Source organism: Pseudophryne corroboree, chromosome 6 (assembly GCF_028390025.1).
Source record: "Pseudophryne corroboree isolate aPseCor3 chromosome 6, aPseCor3.hap2, whole genome shotgun sequence".
Classification (NCBI taxonomy): domain Eukaryota; kingdom Metazoa; phylum Chordata; class Amphibia; order Anura; family Myobatrachidae; genus Pseudophryne; species Pseudophryne corroboree.
The window spans coordinates 198,390,259-198,412,729 of record NC_086449.1 but is presented as its reverse complement, the minus strand read 5'-3'; the positions used below and the strand labels follow the sequence as shown (position 1 = coordinate 198,412,729).

Sequence of the window (22,471 nt, the reverse complement as noted above, 5' to 3'; positions counted from 1 at the left end):
GGGCAGTGACGTGGGGAGTGAAGTTTCTTCACTCCCCCCGTCACCCGGCTCCATAGCAGTGCAGGCAAATATGGATGAGATCGTCCATATTGGCCTGCATGCACAAGCAGCGGGGCTGCGCATCGTTCATCGCTGGTGCCTCCATACTGAAAGATATGAACAGTATCTCGTTCATTAATAAAACGAGAACGTTCATACAGTATCTTTCAGTATTATCGCCCAGTGTGTAGGGCCTATAAAATGTGGAGAGAAATAAAGTACCAGCCAATCAGCTCCTAACGATCATGTTACAATCTGTGTTGACAGGAGCCGGTATGTTGGTACTTTGTCTCCGCCCACTATCCCCAAGGCTTAGTACATACAGCTATGGCCAAAAGTTTTGAGAATGACACAAGTATTGGTTTTCACAAAGTTTGCTGCTTCAGTGTTTTTAGACCTTTTTGTCAGATGTTACTATGGTATAGTGAAGTAAAATTACAAGCATTTCATAAGTGTCAAAGGCTTTTATTGACAATTACATTAAGTTCATGCCAAGAGTCAAATTTGCAGTGTTGACTCTTCTTTTCCAAGATCTCTGCAATTCGCCCTGGCATGCTGTCAATCAACTTCTGGGCCACACACTGATGGACACTCATTCTTGCCTAATCCATGCTTGGAGTTTGTCAGACTTTGTGGGTTTCTGTTTGTCCACCCGTCTCTTGAGGATTGACCACAATTTCTCAATGGGATTAAGGTCTGGGGAGTTTCCTGGCCATGGACCCAAAATGTCAATGTTTTGTTCCCCGAGCCACTTAGCTATCACTTTTGCCTTATGACAAGGCACTATCATACTGGAAAAGGCATTGCTCGTCACCAACTGTTCTTGGATGGTTGGGCGAAGTTGCTCTTGGAGGATGTTTTGGTACCATTTTTTATTCATGGCTGTGTTCTTAGGCAAAATTGTGAGTGAGCCCACTTCTTTGGCTGAGAAGCAACCCCATACATGAATGGTCTCAGGATGCATTACTGTTGGCATAACAAGGGACTGATGGTAACGTTAACCTTTCCTTCTCAGGAACCCTTTTTCAAGATGCCCCAAACAATCTTAAAGGGGATTCATCAGAGAAAATGACTTTACCCCAGTCCTTAGCAGTCCAATTCCTGTACGTTTTGCAGAATATCAGTCTGTTCCTGATGTTTTTCCTGGAGAGAAGTAGCTTTTTTCCCTCTCTTCTTGACACCAGGCCATCCTCAAAAAAAGTCTTCACCTAACTGTGCCTGCAGATGCACTCACACCTGTCTGCTGCTATTTCTGAGCAAGCTCTGCACTGCTGGTGCCCCGATCGCGCAGCTGAATCAACATTTGGAGAAATCCTGACGCTTGCTGAATGTCCTTGGGTGCCCTGAAGCCTTTTTCACAACTATTGAACCTCTTTCCTTGGAGTTCTTCATTATCCGGTAAATGGTTGCTTTAGATGCAATCTTACTAGCAGCAATATCCTTGCATGTGAAGCCCTTTTTTTGCAAAGCAATGATGACTGCACGTTTCCTTGCAGGTAACCATGGATAACAGAGGAAGAACAATTTTTTTTCAAGCACCACCCTCCTTTTAAAGCTTCTAGTCAGTTATTCTAACTCAATCAGCATGACAGAGTGATCTCCATACACTGCTACATTGGGCTTAGTTAATATTACTGCATTCATAGGTAACTACTGCTCCCAGCATACACTGCTACATTGGGCTTAGTTAATATTACTGCATTCATAGGTAACTTGAAACAATTTTAAGAACAGTCTGATCTGTTAGTGTTTTGTGTTTCTGTGATGGTATCACCCAACCCCCTGCCCACTATGATCACTATGCAAACAATCTATGCTTAAGGTGGGTACACACTGGAAGATATATCTGCCGATCAATTGATCGGCAGATATATCTATGGACGGATCAGGCAGTGTGTTGAGCATACACACTGGCCGATCCATCGGGGACTGACGTCATGAATTGGGCGGGCGTGTACACAAGCCCGCCCAGTTCAGCTGTCAATCACCGCCGGCTGTCGCAGCATGTGTACGGGCGGTCGGCCGGCCGCCCGTACACACACAGCGCCGCGCCAATATATCGGTAGATATATTGGCCAACGGCTGTGCTGCGGGGCCGACGCGATACATCTGTGAACGACGGAGTTCACAGACGTATAGGCCGTACACACTGGCCGACGGACCCGCGATATATCGGTCGTTCAAGAGAACGGCCGATATATCGGCCAATTTGTACCCACCTTTAGAGTAAAAGTTGCTATCATGATTTGTAAGCAATTGTAATACTTGTACTTCAAATTTTACTTATTAATCCATACTCCATGAAGGTCTATATGGCTGTTTGCCTAGTCCAATACAGTATAATCTATTGCCTTTCATCAACATCACATTTTTCTCATTGGTAGCCTGTATTAATTAGCCATAGTTTTCATTACATGCAATCTAGGTTCAGCTGTGCTGGTCAATGTGCATCCGCATTAATAAGGTATTTGTAAATGAACAGCTAAACAACATCAGTAATCAAGTATTTGAAGAATCAACTCAAAAACTTGCACATTCTTGCTCTAGCCCCAATACCTTCTTTCACAAACACACCATGCACCTCAAATTGTTGTACTTCATTGCACTCCACGGTATTCTCTCCAAAGTAAATACATTGTCTACTTTCCCTGAAACGACCCCTCTGTACACATTGCTGCCTCAATTATCCACACACCTCTTATTAACACTCATGAGCTTTTTACTCATCTTTGTACTTTGACAATAACATCCACAACTGGACACCATAAAAATCATTCACAAACCTCATACAACTATATCTACTTCTCCCTCTTACTGCTATTAGCTGGTGACATTTCACCTAATCCAGGCCCCAAACACCTGCCCCACTCACATTCACCTGATTCACAGCAATATAGAAATACAGCTAACCTCAAACATTACATGTCTCCCATCACCCTCCAAATCACTAAAATGTGGCTTATTGAATGCACACTCTGTTTGTAACAAACTTACATCTGTTCATGACCTCTTCATATCTAACAACTTCAACCTGCTGGCTATTACAGAAACATGGCTCACACAACCAGACATGGCCTCCCCTGCGGCACTGTCACACGGTGGTCTCCACTTCACACACCCAGGCCTGGTAACAGTAAAGGAGGTGGAGTTGGATTATTACTATCCCAATCTTTTGCATACACAGTTCTACAACAGGTTCCATCACTCACCTTTACATAATTTGAAGTACATTATATCAGAATTTACACTCCTTCTCTGGGTGTTGCAGCTATCTATCGCCCATCTGGGCATCCCAAACAATTTCTTGATTATTTTTCTGCCTGGCTCCCTCACTTCTTATCCACTGATATCTCCACCATTATCATGGGAAATTTCAATATTGCTATTAATAGTCCAAAATCTGCTGCTCATGCCTCCAATCTACTCTCTCTAACCTCCTCGCTCGGCCTCTCCCAATGGACTGACTCCTCCACTCATCAGGAGGGCCACTGCCTTGATCTAGTATTCACCAGACTATGCTCCATTTCTGAACTCACTAACACTCCTTTCCCTCTCTCAGATCACAACCTTATCACCTGCATGCTCTCCTCTAATACTTCAAACTCCATGCCACTGACATCCTCCAATCCTCTTCAAACCCGCAGAAATATTAATGCAATTAATCTTCAAGAACTTTCCACCTCACTGCAACAACTGCTTTTACCCGTTTCTGCATTCACTTCTCCTAAGATGGCTGTATCACACCTGAACCAAACTCTAGAGATAGCCCTTGACGAAGTGGCTCCAGCTACCCATCACATTCCACGTAGGCCTAGATGTCAACCGTGGCACTCTAAAGTAACAAGACACCTACAAAAACTATCACGTAAAGTTGAACGCCAGTGGCGTAAATCTCGTATTCCAAGTGACTTCATCACATATAAGACTGTCTACCACTCTTATTGTAATGCTCTGGACACTGCCAAACAAACATATTTCCAAACTCTCATCTCTGCTCAAGCCTCTAACCCCAAACGACTTTTTAATACATTTAAATCACTTGTCAACCCTCCTTCGCCCAACCCGTCAGCCACTATCAAGGCACAAGATCTTGCTTCCTACTTCAAGGACAAGATTGAGAAGATCCAAGCTGAAATGGTATGCTCTTCCTCAACCAGTGACCTACTCAATTCCTTACATGAACCCTCTGGCACTTAATCTTCATTTGTGGGATCAAATGAAGAGAAAGTATCAACACTCTTCTCATCCTGCCACTCTACTACCTCTCCTCTTGAACCTATACCCTCACAGATAAGTAAAGCTCTGTCTCCCGTGCTCATCCCAACCTTAACATCTGTAATCTCTCTCTCTCTCTACTGGTATCTTTCATTCACTTTTAAAGCATGCAGTGATTACTCCCAATCTGAAAAAAAAAAAATTTCTGACCCTAACACTCTCTCAAACTACAGTTCCATCTCTCAGCTCCCATGTCTCTCCAAACTACTTGAAAAACTTGCCTACACTCACCTCACACACTTTCTTTACTCGTATAACTTATTGGACCCACATCAATCAGGCTTTCGCTCCCAACACTCCACAGAGACAGCACTGACTAAAGTAGAGAATGATCTGGTCATTGCGAAGTCTAAAGGCCATTACTCACTACTTATTCTTCTAGATCTCTCTGCTTTTGACCACTCTCTCCTCACAAACACTGCAATCCCTAGGTATTCAGGACACAGCCCTCTCTTGGTTCCTATCCTACCTAATTGCTCTTTCAGTGTCCGTTTCTCTGAATCCACCTCCTCTTCGCTACCTCTTTCAGTTGGAGTACTGCAGGGCTCAGTCTTAGGTCCTCTGCTTTTCTCAATCTAAACCTCATTTCTTGGGAAACTAATCAGCTCTTTTGGATTTCAGTATCATCTGTATGCAGATACTCAAATCTACCTATCCTCCCCTGATTTGTTTCTTTCTGTATTGGGCCAGGTCACTGAATGCCTCTCTGCCATTTCATCTTGGATGTCATCTCGCCACCTCAAACTTAATATTTCCAAAACAGAGTTAATTATATTTCCACCAGCCAATAGCAGTTACCAACCTGATATTTCTATCACTGTTGAGAACTCTACAATCAGCCCTACACGACAAGCTCGCTGCCTAGGTGTCATACTTGACTCAGAATTGTCCTTTACTCCCCAATCTGTCTCAAAATCATGTTACATGCATCTATGAAACATATCCAAAATACGATCATATCTTACACAAGACACTGCTAAAACCCTAATCCATGCTCTCATCTCCCGCATTGATTATTGTAATAGTCTTCTTACTGGTCTTACTAAGAAGAGACTCTCACCATTACAATTCATTCTGAATGCAGCTGCGAGGCCAATATTCCTCGTTAGACGTTCATCGTCTGCAGACCCACTTTGTCAGTCCCTCAATTGGCTACCTATATTCTACCGTATTCAATATAAAATACTGTTACTTACACACAAGGCTATTAACCATACTACACCAACATACATCTCTTCACTTATCTCAAAATATCTCCCAACCTGGCCCCTTCGCTCTTCACAAGATCTACGTCTCTCATCCACACTCATTACTTGCTCCCATGCACGATTACAGGACTTTCTTCGGGCTGCACCCACTCTGTGGAATGCCCTACCACGTACAATAAGACTCTCCTCTAGTCTTCAAACCTTCAAGCGTTCACTGAAAACACACCTATTCAGACAAGCTTATCAAATTCCAGAACCGCTCACATTAACTTCATAGCTCTACTATCCAATTATATCCTCACAGTATAGTCCACATATCCCCCACCTATTTTCTTTCTTCACTCTCCATTCCCCTGAACCTGGTTCATCACTGCTGTGATGTGATATCATGCAACCCACCAAGAAACTTTACAATCTGGTGTACAACTATGCAATAGATAGGCATTGATACACAAGGATAGGTGCTATTTCCCCATAGATTGTAAGCTTGCGAGCAGGGCCCTCATCCCTCTATGGGGGTCATTCAGAGTTGATCGCTAGCTGCATTCGTTCGCTGTGCAGCGATGAGGCAAAAAAAGTCACTTCTGCGCATGCGGCGCAATGCGCACGCGCAACGTACTTTTACAACGGCCGATGAAGTTTCACACAGGGTCTAGCGAAGCTTTTCAGTCGCACTGAGTGATTGACATGAAGTGGGCGTTTCTGGGTGTCAACTGACCGTTCTCAGGGAGTGATCGAAAAAACGCAGGCGTGCCAGGAAAAACGCAGGCGTGGCTGGGCGAACACAGGGCGTGTTTGTGACGTCAAAACAGGAACTGAACAGTCTGAAGTCATCGCAAGCGCTGAGTAGGTATTGAGCTACTCTAAATCTGCACAAAAAAATCTTTGCCGCCGCTGTGCGATCCTTTCGTTCACACTTCTGCTAAGCTAAAATACACTCCCAGTGGGAGGTGGCATAGCGTTTGCACGGCTGCTAAAAACTGCTAGCGAGCGAACAACTCGGAAGGACCCCCTATGACGGTTTGTTTTTTTACCCAGTTTTGTCTTCTAATTGCGTCCAGTTATAAAGCGCAACAGAATTTGCTGCGCTATATAAGAAACTGTTAATAAATAAAATAAATCTCCATCCTTGTCCTTGTCAACATTCTCACCTGTGTTAACAAGAGAATCACTGACATGATATCAGCTGGTCCTTTTGTGGCAGGGCTGAAATGCAGTGGAAATGTTGTTTTGGGGATTAAGGGGTAGATGTATTAAGCCTGGAGAAGTGATAAAACAGTGATAAAGAAGTGATAAGTTGAAGGTAATAATGCACCAGCCAATCATTTACGGGTTTGAAAAATGACAGTCAGGATTTGACTGGCTGGTGCTACCAATCACTTCTTTATCACTTCTCCGGGCTTAATACATCTTCCCCTAAATTCATTGTCATAGCAAAGAGGGACTTTGCAGAGATATATTTCAATTCATCTGATCACTCTTCATGACATTCTGGAGTATGTGCAAATTGCCATCATAAAACGGAGGCAACAGACTTTGTGAAATTTAATATTTGTGTCATTCTCAAAACTTTTGGCCATGGCTGTAGACCCCTCAGCTCTTTGTCACGCTATGTAGTGACGGTGACTGCAGGATACTATCTGATTACTAGTGGTGAGCAGTTTATCTCTGTTGGGTTGTATTATATCTATTCATATATCGGCAATATTTTCCTACATGGCAGAGATTCTATCTCTGCAAGCGGAAAGCGGACTTGTGTGGGCAAACATTAATGGCCTTTGCATACCCACAGTGTAGCTGGGATATTTCCTGCGCGAATGGACTTCCAAGCAGCGGAAAACATATCTACTCATTATTTACTGAATGTACCTATTATGCGGATATGAACTGGCTTGAATAGATACATTTATAAACTGTTAGCAAATTTTGCGTTTGAACTGTTCAATAAATATTCATGTTATTGCGCCACTGAACCATACTACACTTTATGCTGCAAATTTCTTTCAGAGCCCAGTTATTATACCCATTATTATATGCTTTGTGACTAACAAACTCCATCTACTGTACATGGCAATGAAAGGCTCACTCCAGGGATGTGCAGACTAACATTTACTAATTACCACAGGGGCTCAATGATCCAATATTTTATAGGTATTTCACAAGTGCTTTGTGAGCATTAAATTCCCAGTGAGCAAATGTTTAATATTTAATATCGGTGACAGATTTTAAAAGCAATGTATACTTAATGACCGTAGATTTTGCATTGTTTTCAAACATCAGTCTGTCTTTAGATATATAGGTGTATAACTGATACCAAATAAAACATCTTACTCACCAGCTTTGTAAGATACTGCATTGGTTTTGACTACTGACTTTTTGTAACAGAGGTACACCGCAGATCCCCACTGTGGAAAACAAAAAAAGACAGGAATATTTAAGGATTTAATAGATTTAAACATATTTCAGTCTCATTAGATAGGTTAAGTTAAAGACCATTTTATTGCTAAACTCTGCTTATTTATATTCCTTCCCAAAGTACAAAAGAGGAAGAATAGGTATTTTCCAAGAAATGCATCCCTGGTAATGACGACATGTCGAGCGGGCATACCATGCTGCTATTGAGATTCTTTTCCACCTTGCAGAAGGTGTGTGGAGGGGTCTCTCCCTTGCTTGGGATGATTATGCAAACATCGGTTACAGCCAAGGTATTCTGGGTCATGTTTTCTGAGGCTCTTCGGTAGGTAATGTACGCTTTCTGCGAGGAGGTGCTACTGCTTATAATGGCAGGACGTCCGTAAGGTGTAGTTTGGATTATCTGGCAACCCTGTTTTAGCCTCTCTTTCCACTCATATAGCACCCTATAGAAAAAAACAAAACACAAAAGAAAAATAGTTGATTTATATTGGCATTTGTCCTGAAAAACTGCCACTTTTATCATGAATTGTTAGCAGGAACTGAGGTAGACATGTACGCGAGATGTGAAATGTAAATAAAGTTAATTATATCAAAATGTTTAAAAAAAAAAGCAGCAAAATAAAAAAAATAAAAAAATAAAAAAAAAAAAGACACTGGTCTCACCATGCACCCCAAACTCCACCAACATTTCCCCCTGGGTGTGAATATTTAAAGAGGAGCAGAACTCTGTGCAGGCTCAGGTGAGGAGTTGGGTGGCGAGAGGGCAATGCACCCCGCATCTTTGCAGTGTGGGGTGACGCAGAATGAAGTGGTACTTATGAGAAAAAGACAGAAAATTTAGTTAACAGAAAGGGAGCGGGTTGGACTTCGATGTGCGATTTACAATTTGGTACAGAGTGCCTTCAGCTTCTACACGCGCTTGGGTGCACATCTGGTTTTGAGTCCTCTTCAAGAGCAGGGGGTAAGCGTCTAACTCAGGCATGTCCAAACTGCGGCCCTCCAGATGTTGTGAAACTACATATACCAGCATGCCCCGACATAGTTTTGCTGTCAGAGAATGCTAAAACTGTGTCAGGGCATGCTGGGATGTGTAGTTTCTCAACAGCTGGAGGGCCGCAGTTTGGACATACCTGGTCTAACTTATAGAAAAACCCAATGGCACAATAAAAACAAGATCATAGCATTCTGGATAACCAACTTTTTACCTATATCGTACCATTATTAAATAATACACTAATATACTATTAATTGAGAAACGATTAGCAGAAAATACTAATCTTATTTTCTGGCTAACTTTTCTGAACTGTCAAACCACCCCACCTTTTGTTATGAGAGGGGTTCGGTTTAAATTTTAATACAGACCACAGATAGTGAGAAACATAATCTTAAACTGGCCATACACTAGACTAGACCAACTTTCATCCAACTAGTTGGTTGTGATGAAAATCTGGTAATACGTGGGTGCAAATTACATTTGCTCCTAAACCCCGGAAAATGGACAAAGGTTCTTGTTCAGGCAAGCAGATTTAAACCAATTTATCTGAACTGGCGTTCTTTTCCATTTTCCGGGTTTTGGGAGCAATTTTCCCATACATCACCAGATTTTCATTCCAACCAAATAGATGGATGAAAATCAGTATAGTGTGGGGCCAGCTTTGGTACTCATGCAAACACTATTTCTCTTACGTCCTAGAGGATGCTGGGGACTCCGTAAGGACCATGTGGATAGACGGGCTCCGCAGGAGACATGGGCACTTTAAGAAAGACTTTAGGTCCCTCTATGCCCCTCCTCCAGACCTCAGTTTACTACTGTGCCCAGAGGAGACTGGGTGCATTTCAGGGAGCTCTCCTGAGTTTCCTGACAGAAAATATATTTGTTAGGTTTTTTATTTTCAGGGAGCCTGCTGGCAACAGACTCCCTGCATCGAGGGACTGAGGGGAGAGAAGCAGACCTACTTCTGTGAGTTGAAAGGCTCTGCTTCTTAGGCTACTGGACACCATTAGCTCCAGAGGGATCGGTACGCAGGTCTCACCCTCGCCGTCCGTCCCAGAGCCGCGCCGTCGTCCTCCTCACAGAGCCGGAAGATAGAAGCCGGGTGAGTATGAGAAGAAAAGAAAACTTCAGAGGCGGCAGAAGACTTCATGATCTTCACTGAGGTAACGCACAGCAGTGACACTGTGCGCAATGGCTCCCATACACCTCACAAACGGCAGTCACTGTAAGGGTGCAGGGCGGGCGCCCTGGGCAGCATATGAACCTCTCTTTGGCAAAAAATATATATGTATACAGCTGGCCACTGTGTGTATGTGATATAGATATATATATATATATATATAGATATATATATAGATATATATATATATATATATATATATATATATATATATATATATATATATATATATATATATATATAAATAAAAGAGTCCCCGCCAGTTTTTAGTGTATTTGAGCGGGACAGAAGCCCACCGCCGAGGGGGCGGGGCTTCTCCCTCAGCACTCACCAGCACACACCCCAGCGCTATATGACCCAGGAAAAAACACAATAAATATATGTTTACCCAGTAGCGCTGTGTATATATGTATATATGTGCCCAATTATGTGCCCCCCCTCTTCTTTAAAACCCTCTTTCACTGTGGTATAAGCAGGGGAGAGTCCGGGGAGCTTCCTCTCAGCGGCGCCTCAACAAAAAGCTAAAGAGGTATTGAGCCAGATCAAAAGATCCTCAGACGGTAGCTGTAGACGCCCTAGTGACACCGTGGGTGTTCCAGTCAGTCTATATATTTCCTCCTCTTCCTCTCATACCCAAGGTGTTGAAAATAATAAGAAAGAGAGGAGTGAGAACAATTCTCATTGTTCCAGATTGGCCACGAAGGACCTGGTATCCGGATCTGCAGGAAATGCTCACAGAAGATCCGTGGCCTCTTCCTCTAAGACAGGACCTGTTGCAACAGGGGCCATGGGGAATAGACGGGCTCCGCAGGAGACTGGGCACTCTAAAGAAAAGATTAGGTACTACATCTGGTGTGCACTGGCTCCTCCCTCTATGCCCCTCCTCCAGACCTCAGTTAGGGAAACTGTGCCCGGAAGAGCTGACATTACAAGGAAAGGATTTGGAATCCAGGGTAAGACTCATACCAGCCACACCAATCACACCGTACAACTTGTGATAATTATACCCAGTTAACAGTATGAACAACAACTGAGCCTCATTAAACTGGTGGCCCAGAACAAAAAACCCTATAGTTAAGCAATAACTATATACAAGTATTGCAGAATTCCGCACTTGGGACGGGCTCCCAGCATCCACTACGGACTACGAGAAATAGATTTACCGGTGAGTAAAATCTTATTTTCTCTGACGTCCTAGTGGATGCTGGGTACTCCGTAAGGACCATGGGGATTATACCAAAGCTCCCAAACGGGCGGGAGAGTGCGGATGACTCTGCAGCACCGAATGAGCAAACTCAAGGTCCTCCTCAGCCAGGGTATCAAACTTGTAGAATTTTGCAAACGTGTTTGATCCCGACCAGGTAGCAGCTCGGCAAAGTTGTAAAGCCGAGACCCCTCGGGCAGCCGCCCAAGAAGAGCCCACCTTCCTCGTGGAATGGGCTTTGACTGATTTAGGATGCGGCAGTCCAGCCGCAGAATGTGCAAGTTGAATCGTGCAACAGATCCAGCGAGCAATAGTCTGCTTAGAAGCAGGAGCACCCAGCTTGTTGGGTGCATGCAGGATAAACAGCGAGTCAGTTTTTCTGACTCTAGCCGTCCTGGAAACATAGATTTTCAGGGCCCGGACTACGTCCAGCAACTTGGAAGCCTCCAAGTCCCGAGTAGCCGCAGGCACCACAATAGGTTGGTTCAAATGAAACGCTGATACCACCTTAGGGAGAAATTGGGGACGAGTCCTCAATTCTGCCCTGTCCATATGGAAGATCAGATAGGGGCTTTTACATGACAACGCCGCCAATTCTGACACACGCCTAGCCGAAGCCAAGGACAAAAGCATGACCACTTTCCACGTGAGATATTTCAACTCCACGGTCTGAAGTGGCTCAAACCAATGTGATTTTAGGAAATCCAACACAACGTTGAGATCCCAAGGTGCCACTGGGGGCACAAAAGGGGGCTGAATATGCAGCACTCCCTTAACAAACGTCTGAACTTCAGGCAGTGAAGCCAGTTCTTTTTGAAAGAAAATAGACAGGGCCGAAATCTGGACTTTAATGGATCCCAATTTTAGGCCCATAGTCACTCCTGACTGTAGGAAGTGCAGAAATCGACCCAGCTGAAATTCTTCTGTTGGGGCCTTCATAGCCTCACACCAAGCAACATATTTTCGCCATATGCGGTGATAATGTTTTGCTGTCACATCCTTCCTAGCTTTTATCAGCGTAGGAATGACTTCAACCGGAATGCCCTTTTCCATCAGGATCCGGCGTTCGACAGCCATGCCGTCAAACGCAGCCGCGGTAAGTCTTGGAACAGACAGGGGCCCCTGCTGTAGCAGGTCCTGTCTGAGAGGCAGAGGCCAAGGGTCCTCTGAGATCATTTCTTGTAGTTCCGGGTACCAAGTCCTTCTTGGCCAGTCCGGAACGATGAGTATAGTTCTTACTCCTCTCTTTCTTATTATCCTCAGTACCTTTGGTATGAGAGGAAGAGGAGGGAACACATAAACCGACCGGTACACCCACGGTGTCACTAGAGCGTCCACAGCTATCGCCTGAGGGTCCCTTGACCTGGCGCAATATCTTTTTAGCTTTTTGTTGAGGCGGGACGCCATCATGTCCACCTGTGGCCTTTCCCAACGATTTACAATCAGCTGGAAGTCTTCTGGATGAAGTCCCCACTCTCCCGGGTGGAGGTCGTGCCTGCTGAGGAAGTCCCAGTTGTCCACTCCCGGAATGAACACTGCTGACAGTGCTCTCACGTGATTTTCCGCCCATCGGAGAATCCTTGTGGCTTCTGCCATCGCCATCCTGCTTCTTGTGCCGCCCTGTCGGTTTACATGGGGCGACCGCCGTGATGTTGTCTGACTGAATCAGCACCGGCTGGTTTTGATGCAGGGGTCTTGCCTGACTTAGGGCATTGTAAATGGCCCTTAGTTCCAGTATATTTATTTGTAGGGAAGCTTCCTGACTCGACCATTGTCCTTGGAAGTTTCTTCCCTGAGTGACTGCCCCCCAACCTCGGAGGCTTGCATCCGTGGTCACCAGGATCCAGTCCTGTATGCCGAATCTGCGGCCCTCGAGAAGATGAGCACTCTGCAGCCACCACAGCAGAGATACCCTGGCCCTCGGGGACAGGGTGATCAGCCGATGCATCTGAAGATGCAATCCGGACCACTTGTCTAACAGATCCCACTGAAAGATCCGTGCATGGAACCTGCCGAATGGAATTGTCCCGTAAGAAGCTACCATCTTTCCCAGGACTCGCGTGCAGTGATGCACCGACACCTGTTTTGGTTTTAGGAGGTCTCTGACCAGAGATGACAACTCCTTGGCCTTCTCCTCCGGGAGAAACACCTTCTTCTGTTCTGTGTCCAGAATCATACCCAAGAACAGCAGACGCGTCGTAGGTACCAGCTGCGACTTCGGGATATTCAGAATCCAGCCGTGCTGTTGTAGCACTTCCTGAGATAGTGCTACTCCGACCAACAACTGCTCCCTGTACCTCGCCTTTATAAGGAGATCGTCCAAGTACGGGATAATTATAACTCCCTTCTTTCGAAGGAGTATCATCATTTCGGCCATTACTTTGGTAAATACCCTCGGTGCCGTGGACAGACCAAACGGCAACGTCTGGAATTGGTAATGGCAGTCCTGTACCACAAAACGGAGGTACACCTGGTTAGGTGGGTAAATGGGGACATGTAGGTAAGCATCCTTGATGTCCAGTGATACCATGTAATCCCCCTCTTCCAGGCTTGCAATAACCGCCCTGAGCGATTCCATTTTGAACTTGAACTTCCTTATATAAGTGTTCAAGGATTTCAAATTTAGAATGGGTCTCACCGAACCGTCTGGTTTCGGTGCCACAAACATTGTGGAATAGTAACCCCGTCCCTGTTGAAGGAGGGGAACTTTTATTATCACCTGCTGAAGGTACAGCTTGTGAATAGCCGCCAGCACTACCTCCCTTTCCCTGGGAGCCGCTGGCAAGGCTGATTTGAGGTAACGGCGAGGGGGAGTCGCCTCGAACTCCAGCATGTATCCCTGAGATACCACTTGTAGAACCCAGAGATCCACCTGTGAGCGAACCCACTGGTCGCTGAAGTTCCGGAGACGGGCCCCCACCGCACCTGTCTCCACATGTGGAGCCCCAGCGTCATGCGGTGGACTTAGTGGAAGCAGGGGAGGATTTTTGTTCCTGGGAACTGGCTGTCTGGTGCAGCTTTTTCCCTCTACCCCTGCCTCTGGGCAGAAAGGATGCGCCTCTGACCCGCTTGCCTTTCTGAGGCCGAAAGGACTGTACTTGATAATACGGTGCTTTCTTAGGCTGTGACGAAACCGGAGGTAAAAAAGTCGACTTCCCAGCTGTTGCTGTGGATACGAGGTCCGAGAGACCGTCCCCAAACAATTCCTCACCCTTATAAGGCAAAACCTCCATGTGCCTTTTAGAATCAGCATCACCTGTCCACTGCCGAGTCCATAATACTCTCCTGGCAGAAATGGACATTGCATTAATTCTAGATGCCAGCCGGCAAATGTCCCTCTGTGCATCCCTCATATACAAGACAACGTCCTTTATACGCTCTATGGTTAGCAAAATAGCATCCCTGTCGAGGGTATCAATGTTGTCTGACAGGGTATCAGACCATGCTGCTGCAGCACTACACATCCATGCTGAAGCAATAGCAGGTCTCAGTATAGTACCCGAGTGTGTATATACAGACTTCAGGATAGCCTCCTGCTTTCTATCTGCAGGCTCCTTTAGGGCGGCCGTATCCTGAGACGGCAGTGCCACCCTTTTAGATAATCGTGTGAGCGCCTTGTCCACCCCTAGGGGATGTCTCCCAGCGTAACCTATCCGTTGGCGGGAAAGGGTACGCCATCAATAACCTCTTAGAAATCACTAGTTTCTTATCAGGGGAACACCACGCTTCTTCACACAAAATTCATTTAATTCATCAGATGGGGGAAGTGTCACTGGCTGCTTTTTCTCCCCAAACATAACACCCTTTTTAGTGGTAACCGGGTTAATGTCAGAAATGTGCAACACATTTTTCATTGCCGTAATCATGCATCGGATGGCCCTTGTGGACTGTACATTTGTCTCATCTTCGTCTACACTGGAGTCAGACTCCGTGTCGACATCCGGCGTTTTTGAGCCCCTGATGGCCTCTGAGACGCCTGGGCAGGCGCAGGCTGAGATGCCGGCTGTCCCAAGGCTGTTACGTCATCAAACCTTTTACGTAAAGAGTTGACACTGTCGGTTAATACCTTCCACATATCCATCCACTCCGGTGTCGGCCCCGTAGGGGGCAACATCACACTTATCGGCTCCTGCTCCACGTAGCCCTCCACATCAAACATGTCGACACAGCCGTACCGACACACCGCACACACACAGGGAATGCTCTGACTGAGGACAGGACCCCACAAAGTCCTTTGGGGAGACAGAGAGAGAGTATGCCAGCACACACCACAGCGCTATATAACACAGGGATTATCACTATACTGAGTGATTTTTCCCAATAGCTGCTTATTAAGACCAATTTGCGCCTAAATTTATGTGCCCCCCCTCTCTTTTTTACCCTTGTTGTACTGGATACTGCAGGGGAGAGCCTGGGGAGCGTCCTTCCAGCGGAGCTGTTAAGAGAAAATGGCGCTGGCTGTGCTGAGGAAGATAGCCCCGCCCCTTCAGCGGCGGGCTTCTCCCGCTTTTTATAATGTTAATGGTGGGGTTTTTTGCACATATGCAGTGTTATACACTGTATTATGTGCTATTTGTGCCAAAAGGTAAACTAATTGCTGCCCAGGGCACCCCCCCCCCAGCGCCCTGCACCCAACAGTGACCGGAGTGTGTGGTATGGGAGCAATGGCGCACAGCTGCAGTGCTGTGCGCTACCTTAATGAAGACAGGAGTCTTCAGCCGCCGTTTTTCATCTTTATCTTCCGTCTTCTGGCTCTGCAAGGGGGACGGCGGCGCGGCTCTGGGAACGGACGATCGAGGTCAGGCCCTGTGTTCGAACCCTCTGGAGCTAATGGTGTCCAGTAGCCTAAGAAGCACAAGCTAGCTGCACGCAGGTAGGTTTGCTTCTCTCCCCTCAGTCCCACGTAGCAGTGAGTCTGTTGCCAGCAGATCTCACTGAAAATAAAAAAACCTAACAAATACTTTTTCTAGTGAGCTCAGGAGAGCCCACTAAGTGCATCCAGCTCTGGCCGGGCACAGATTCTAACTGAGGTCTGGAGGGGGGGCATAGAGGGAGGAGTCAGTGCACACCAGATATAGTACCTAATCTTTCTTTTAAGAGTGCCCAGTCTCCTGCGGAGCCAGTCTTTTCCCCATGGTCCTTACGGAGTTCCCAGCATCCACTAGGACGTCAGAGAAAACTCATTTAGCTCGTGTGAAGGGGGAAAGGTCACCACCTGCCTCTTTTCCCCATACATATGAACCCTCTTGTCAGGGACTGGGGTTTCCTCTGTGATGTGCAACACATCCTTAATTGCTATAATCATATAACGGATGGATTTAGCCAATTTTGGCTGTAACTTTGCATCATCGTAATCGACACTGGAATCAGAATCAATGTCGGTATCTGTGTCAACAATTTGGGATAGTGGGCACTTCTGAGACCCTGACGGCCTCTGCGACATAGGATCAGGCACGGGCTGAGACCCTGACTGTCCTGAGGCTTCAGCTTTTTCCAACCTTTTATGCAAGGAATTAACATTATCATTTAAAACCTTCCACATATCCATCCAATCAGGTGTCGGCGCCGTCGGCGGAGACACCACATTCATTTTCTCCTGCTCTGCTTCCACATAGCCTTCCTCGTCAAACATGTCGACACAAGCGTACCGATACACCGCACACACACAGGGAATGCCCTTTTTGAAGACAGTTCCCCCACAAGGCCCTTTGGAGAGACAGAGAGAGAGAATGCCAGCACACACCCCAGCGCTATAAACCCAGGAATAACACAGTAACTTAATGTTAACCCAGTAGATGCTGTTATATTGATTTTTGCGCCTAATTATGTGCCCCCCCTCTCTTTTTACCCTCTTCTACCGTGTATCTGCAGGGGAGAGCCTGGGGAGCTTCCTCTCAGCGGAGCTGTGGAGAAAAAATGGCGCTGGTGAGTGCTGAGGAAGAAGCCCCGCCCCCTCGATGGCAGGCTTCTGTCCCGCTTAAATATGTATTTTCTTGGCGGGGGCTCATACATATATACAGTGCCCAACTGTATATATGTTCACTTTTGCCAAAAAGAGGTCCAAATGCTGTCCAAATGCTGTCCTAATGCTGCCCAGGGCGCCCCCTCCCCCCCCCCCCCCCCTGCACCCTTACAGTGACCGGAGTATGTGAGGTGTGTGGGAGCAATGGCGCACAGCTGCAGTGCTGTGCGTTACCTCAGTGAAGAACGGAGTCTTCTGCCGCCGATTTCGAAGTCTTCTTGCTTCTCATACTCGCCCGGCTTCTGTCTTCCGGCTCTGCGAGGGGGACGGCGGCGCGGCTCTGGGATCGGACGACGAGGGTGAGATCCTGTGTACGATCCCTCTGGAGCTAATGGTGTCCAGTAGCCTAAGAAGCAGGACCTAGCTTCAGAGAGTGGGGCTGCTTCTCTCCCCTCTGTCCCACGATGCAGGGAGTCTGTTGCCAGCAGAGCTTCCTGAAAATAAAAAAACCTAACAAAATACTTTCTCACAGCAAGCTCAGGAGAGCTCACTGAAAAGCACCCAGCTCGTCCGGGCACAGATTCAAACTGAGGTCTGGAGGAGGGACATAGAGGGAGGAGCCAGAGCACACCAGAATCTAAATTCTTTCTTAAAGTGCCCATTTCTCCTGCGCAGCCCGTCTATTCCCCATGGTCCTTACGGAGTCCCCAGCATCCACTAGGACGTTAGAGAAAAAGATTTACCGGTAGGTTTAAAATCTTATTTTAAAAGCATGGATAAAACCTCTTACTTTATTGTCCATTTAATAAAGAGTTATCTAATGTACAGTATTAACACATCTCTTGCTTCTTTGCAGAGAGTATACAGTGTACTTATAAGCGTGCCCACAGATCTCTGAACATTGCAGGCACAACACACATTGAACCTTCAGAAAACTCATGTCTGCATTACGGTTGTGCATCTACTCTGCATATATCATTAAACACATATCAGTTACTACATAGAGCCATTTAGTTACTGTAGCTTGTCAATAGATGTAGGCACTGGGGATATGATAGTGAGATGGTTTATTACAAATTTTGCAAGTGACTAATTAGATCTAGCTACATGCAAGATATGGTAAATAAGGAAAACACAGTGCGACATACCTTAGCACCACAATTAAACTTTGCAAACATACTAATTGGGCATTTCTTATACAGTCATGTCATATACAGTACCATAACGAAAACTACGTAAAACAGAATAAATTAACAGCCACATTAATTATAATGGATACTCCTCTAACAATAAACAATAATGATGGGCATTATATGCTAACCTTGCAAGATATTAATGAGAGCATAAATAATATCCAAAAAAATAAATATACCGTATATACTCGAGTATAAGTCGACCCGAATATATAACGAGGCACCTAATTTTACCACAAAAAGCTGGGAAAACTTATTGACTCGAGTATAAGCCTAGGGTGGGAAATGCAGCTCTAGCCGTACACAGACCTCATAGTGCCAGATGTGCCCCACAGTGCCAGATATGCCCCACAGTGCCAGATGTGCCAGATATGCCCCACAGTGCCAGATGTGCCCCACAGTGCCAGATATGCCAGATATGCCCCACAGTGCCAGATATGCCCCACAGTGCCAGATACTTACCCTCCGTCGCTCCCGCGCTGTCTTCTGAAGTAGGGACACGGAGAGCGCAGCGCGCGGCTCTCCTGTGTCCCTCCTGCGTCTCCGGCGGCAGCGGCGTGTGTTAAAGGAAGTGCCAGTTCGTGCACTTCCTTTAACACACAAACGCCACTGCCGCCGGAGATGCAGGAGGGACACAGGAGAGCCGCGCGCTGTGCTCTCCGTGTCCCTCCTAACACTGACTCGAGTATAAGCCGAGGTGGCTTTTTCAGCACAAAAAAAAAGTGCTGAAAAGGTCGGCTTATACTCGAGTATATACGGTAAATAATATTACTGTAGGCAAGGAACTTCACTTCTAAATTTCGGGAAATTATACTAGATGGTGAAATTATCTTTAAAAGAAAAACAAATCATTTATTTGCTTTGTCCATGAAGTGAACCAAAATATGTAAACCTCTTTTCTCTAGGTGCTGACACTTCCCTATAATACTGAGGACTTGAGAGTTATTATCAATAATTTGCTCAATAAAAGGGAGTGGACAGTTTTAGATCCTTATTCAGTACATAGAAACTGACAAAAAGCAAAGGTGTCAGACATTATGTGTGTGCAAGAACTTGCATTAAATACATACAATTAATCTATAGGAGGCCTCAAAGAAATTGGACACTTCATTTTATGACTCATGTGAAAGCTGGTAATTTAGATTTACTTTATATGTTGGTTGGAAGCAAAGTGTTGATTGATATCAGAACTAGCACAACCACTGTAAACAGAAGATGTACTAATCCATAACAGGAGATTGGCTACATTCCTGAAGACCAACACAGAGCGTATGCCAAAGACATCAAGATACAACAGATGTTCAACCCAATACACAATTTTCCCAGCGCTTTTACAAAGAATCAGGATTTGGCTCACAGATCACCCATGGTATGTATTCATTCACGAAGCAAAACAGAGACTTAGCATTAACACTTCAAGATTGGAAGTCCAAGCAATTGAGATAAGCTTATGATCCCAAGAATACAGGTTTAAACAGATGAGACAGGGCAGGACGCATGAGGACTCTTTATATCCTTCAATTACATACAGATTTGCCCACCCAGATTGAGCTTTTACAATAATATGTTATTTCAACCTTAAATAATGCAAAACATAGAAAACTTCAGGATGGGAGAGCGCGGTACTCACCCCAGATCGGTAAGTGGCGGCTTGTCTCTTCCTCTCCTGTAGCACAAATATATCTGAGGTCCTCTAATGCTGCCATTATTGAGGTCAGCCAATAGTCCAGTCGGCGTAGTGTCCATACATACATATCCCAGAGGTACCTCTTCCCCCAGGGACTTAATGATCACTGCAATATCGGTGATTGGTTCCTTTGGTTTAGCTATCTTATGGCAGGCATCATTAAAGTGTATTTCCTCCTCTAGTGGCTTTGATGAATCAGTCAGTCCTGCAACCACAAAGTAGTCAGCAACACGAGGTCCCTTGTCCTCCATCATCTTCCGTGTTGGGGCAAAACAACTAGAAACAGAAAATTTAACATTTAATACCACATTTTATGTAGGAAATCTACCATAGTGCCATTTATCCTCTTTTTTTTTTTTTTTTTTTTTTTTTTTTTTAAGGGAGTACCCCATTGATCTGATTAATCCTACAAATTTACACTTTTACTGTCGGAGTACCTGAACCGGGTGTAGTATGGTAGTCCGGCGGTCGGGCTCCCGGCGACCAGCATACCGGCGCCGGGAGCCCGACCGCCGGCTTACCGACGGTGTGGCGAGCGCAAATGAGCCCCTTGCGGGCTCGCTGCGCTCGCCACGCTGCCGGCATGGTGCTCTCTCTAGGGGGGTCGTGGACCCCCACGAGGGAGAATAAGTGTCGGTATGCCGGCTGTCTGGATTCCGGTGCCAGTATACTGTGCGCCGGGATCCCGACAGCTGGCATACTGAAGACCACCCCCTGAACCTCCCAGACAGAAGAGCCAGTGTGGACATTAAAGGTGGGTACACACTATTAGATATATCTGCAGATCAATTGATCTGCAGATATATCTATGTACGGATCGGGCAGTGTGCTGTGCATACACACTGCCCGATCCGTCGGGGGACTGACGTCATGAACTGGGCGGGCGCTCGCGCCCACCCAGTTCACATGTCAATCACCGCTGGCCGCCGCAGCATGTGTACGGGCGGTACACAGCGACGGCCAATATACCGTTAGATATATTGGCTGTCGGCTGTGCTGCGCGGCCGACGCGATACGTCTGTGAACGACGGAGTTCACAGACGTATCGCCCGTACACACTGGCCGACAGTCCCGCGATGTATCGGCCGTTCAAGAGAACGGCCGATACATCGACCAGTGTGTACGGGCCTTAACACCAACAAGTTATGCTAACACTTTTAGAAGGATATCTGGCCAACAGCAACACTAACATAATAAATAAAGCTGGGTACACACTTTGCTGATCATTTAGCTGACCCAACCCAACGCGTTTCGTCTTGTTCCAAGACTTCATCAGGTCAAGACGAAACACGTTGGGTTATTTATCTATCTATTATCTGATGTTACCTCCGAATCTACAATAAGGAGAAGGAGGAAATCGTAGTGATATATCTACGCTTTTTCCTCATCACTACAAACTGATTGTTCAAATTGTGCGACAAATGTAAATGTATCAACTCTGTATACTTATGAACATTTGTGTCGGGTTTATATGTTGTTTTAATAAATTTTTATGTTAGTATTTGTTATCTGACGTAATTTATCCGGAGAGTACTGTAAGGGTCCGTTTTTAGGTAGGGCGTTGATATAACTCCCTTGGCGCCATCTCCTCTATTTCGTTTCATATTTTCACACATTTAGTTCCTCCTAACAGGGAACTTAGAGGATACAGGCAGCCATATAATTAATTATTTTTAGTGTTTTATTTGAAATAGCGCAGTGGGAGAGTAATTCTTGTCATAAATAAAATATATATATATATATATATATATATATCCCCTTGATGAAGTCTGATGGACGAAACGCGTTGGATGTACCTCTACTGACTCTCCATTTTTAAAGATAAGCATCACTCTCTTATCTTATAATAGCTTTTATCAGTATTTTATTGCTTATACTGGTTTTATGTGATTCTGGGTTCTAGCTAAATAATAAATTTTTATCTATTCTCTTTGGTATTTAAGCTTTTACCTTCTATTTTTTATCCCATCACTATGTTTTAAATTGTATAAATAAATATATTGTTAATTTTTTTCTAAACCGTATCTGCGATATTCTTCACTTTTATCAACATATTAGACACTAAGTCGCTGATACCCCTATCCCCCCTTTTTTCCACACATTTTTTTGTTATTTTTTGTTTTTCATTTGGAAGTTAGTGCAGATGTGACAGCAGATTTTTACGCCTTTCATATAATTGCCATATGCGGTTCAGTCTGTGTGTTGAATTGATATGCTGTGCAGTTCCCATTACTGCAGCTGATCGCTATGGTCCTTGCATATTTTTCTGTAATAAAAAAAGTTGTTGTTTTTTTTTTTTTACTCTGTATTCATA

The 22,471-nt window shown here is 45.2% G+C and overlaps 1 protein-coding gene across 5 annotated transcripts in view; it reads right to left on the bottom strand.

Annotated features, from left to right (window-relative positions):
- DENND4A (DENN domain containing 4A) overlaps positions 1–22,471 on the bottom strand; it is a 261,785-nt gene that overhangs the window by 183,504 nt on the left and 55,810 nt on the right. For all 5 annotated transcript variants that reach the window (XM_063925588.1, XM_063925589.1, XM_063925590.1 and 2 more), the window contains exons 2-4: positions 20,101–20,433; positions 8,131–8,380; positions 7,858–7,927 (exon numbers count right to left, since the gene is read on the bottom strand). In XM_063925588.1, coding sequence (XP_063781658.1) covers positions 7,858–7,927; positions 8,131–8,380; positions 20,101–20,411 — 631 coding nt within the window. In that variant the 5' untranslated portion in view covers positions 20,412–20,433. The remainder of the gene's footprint in view (positions 1–7,857; positions 7,928–8,130; positions 8,381–20,100; positions 20,434–22,471) is intronic.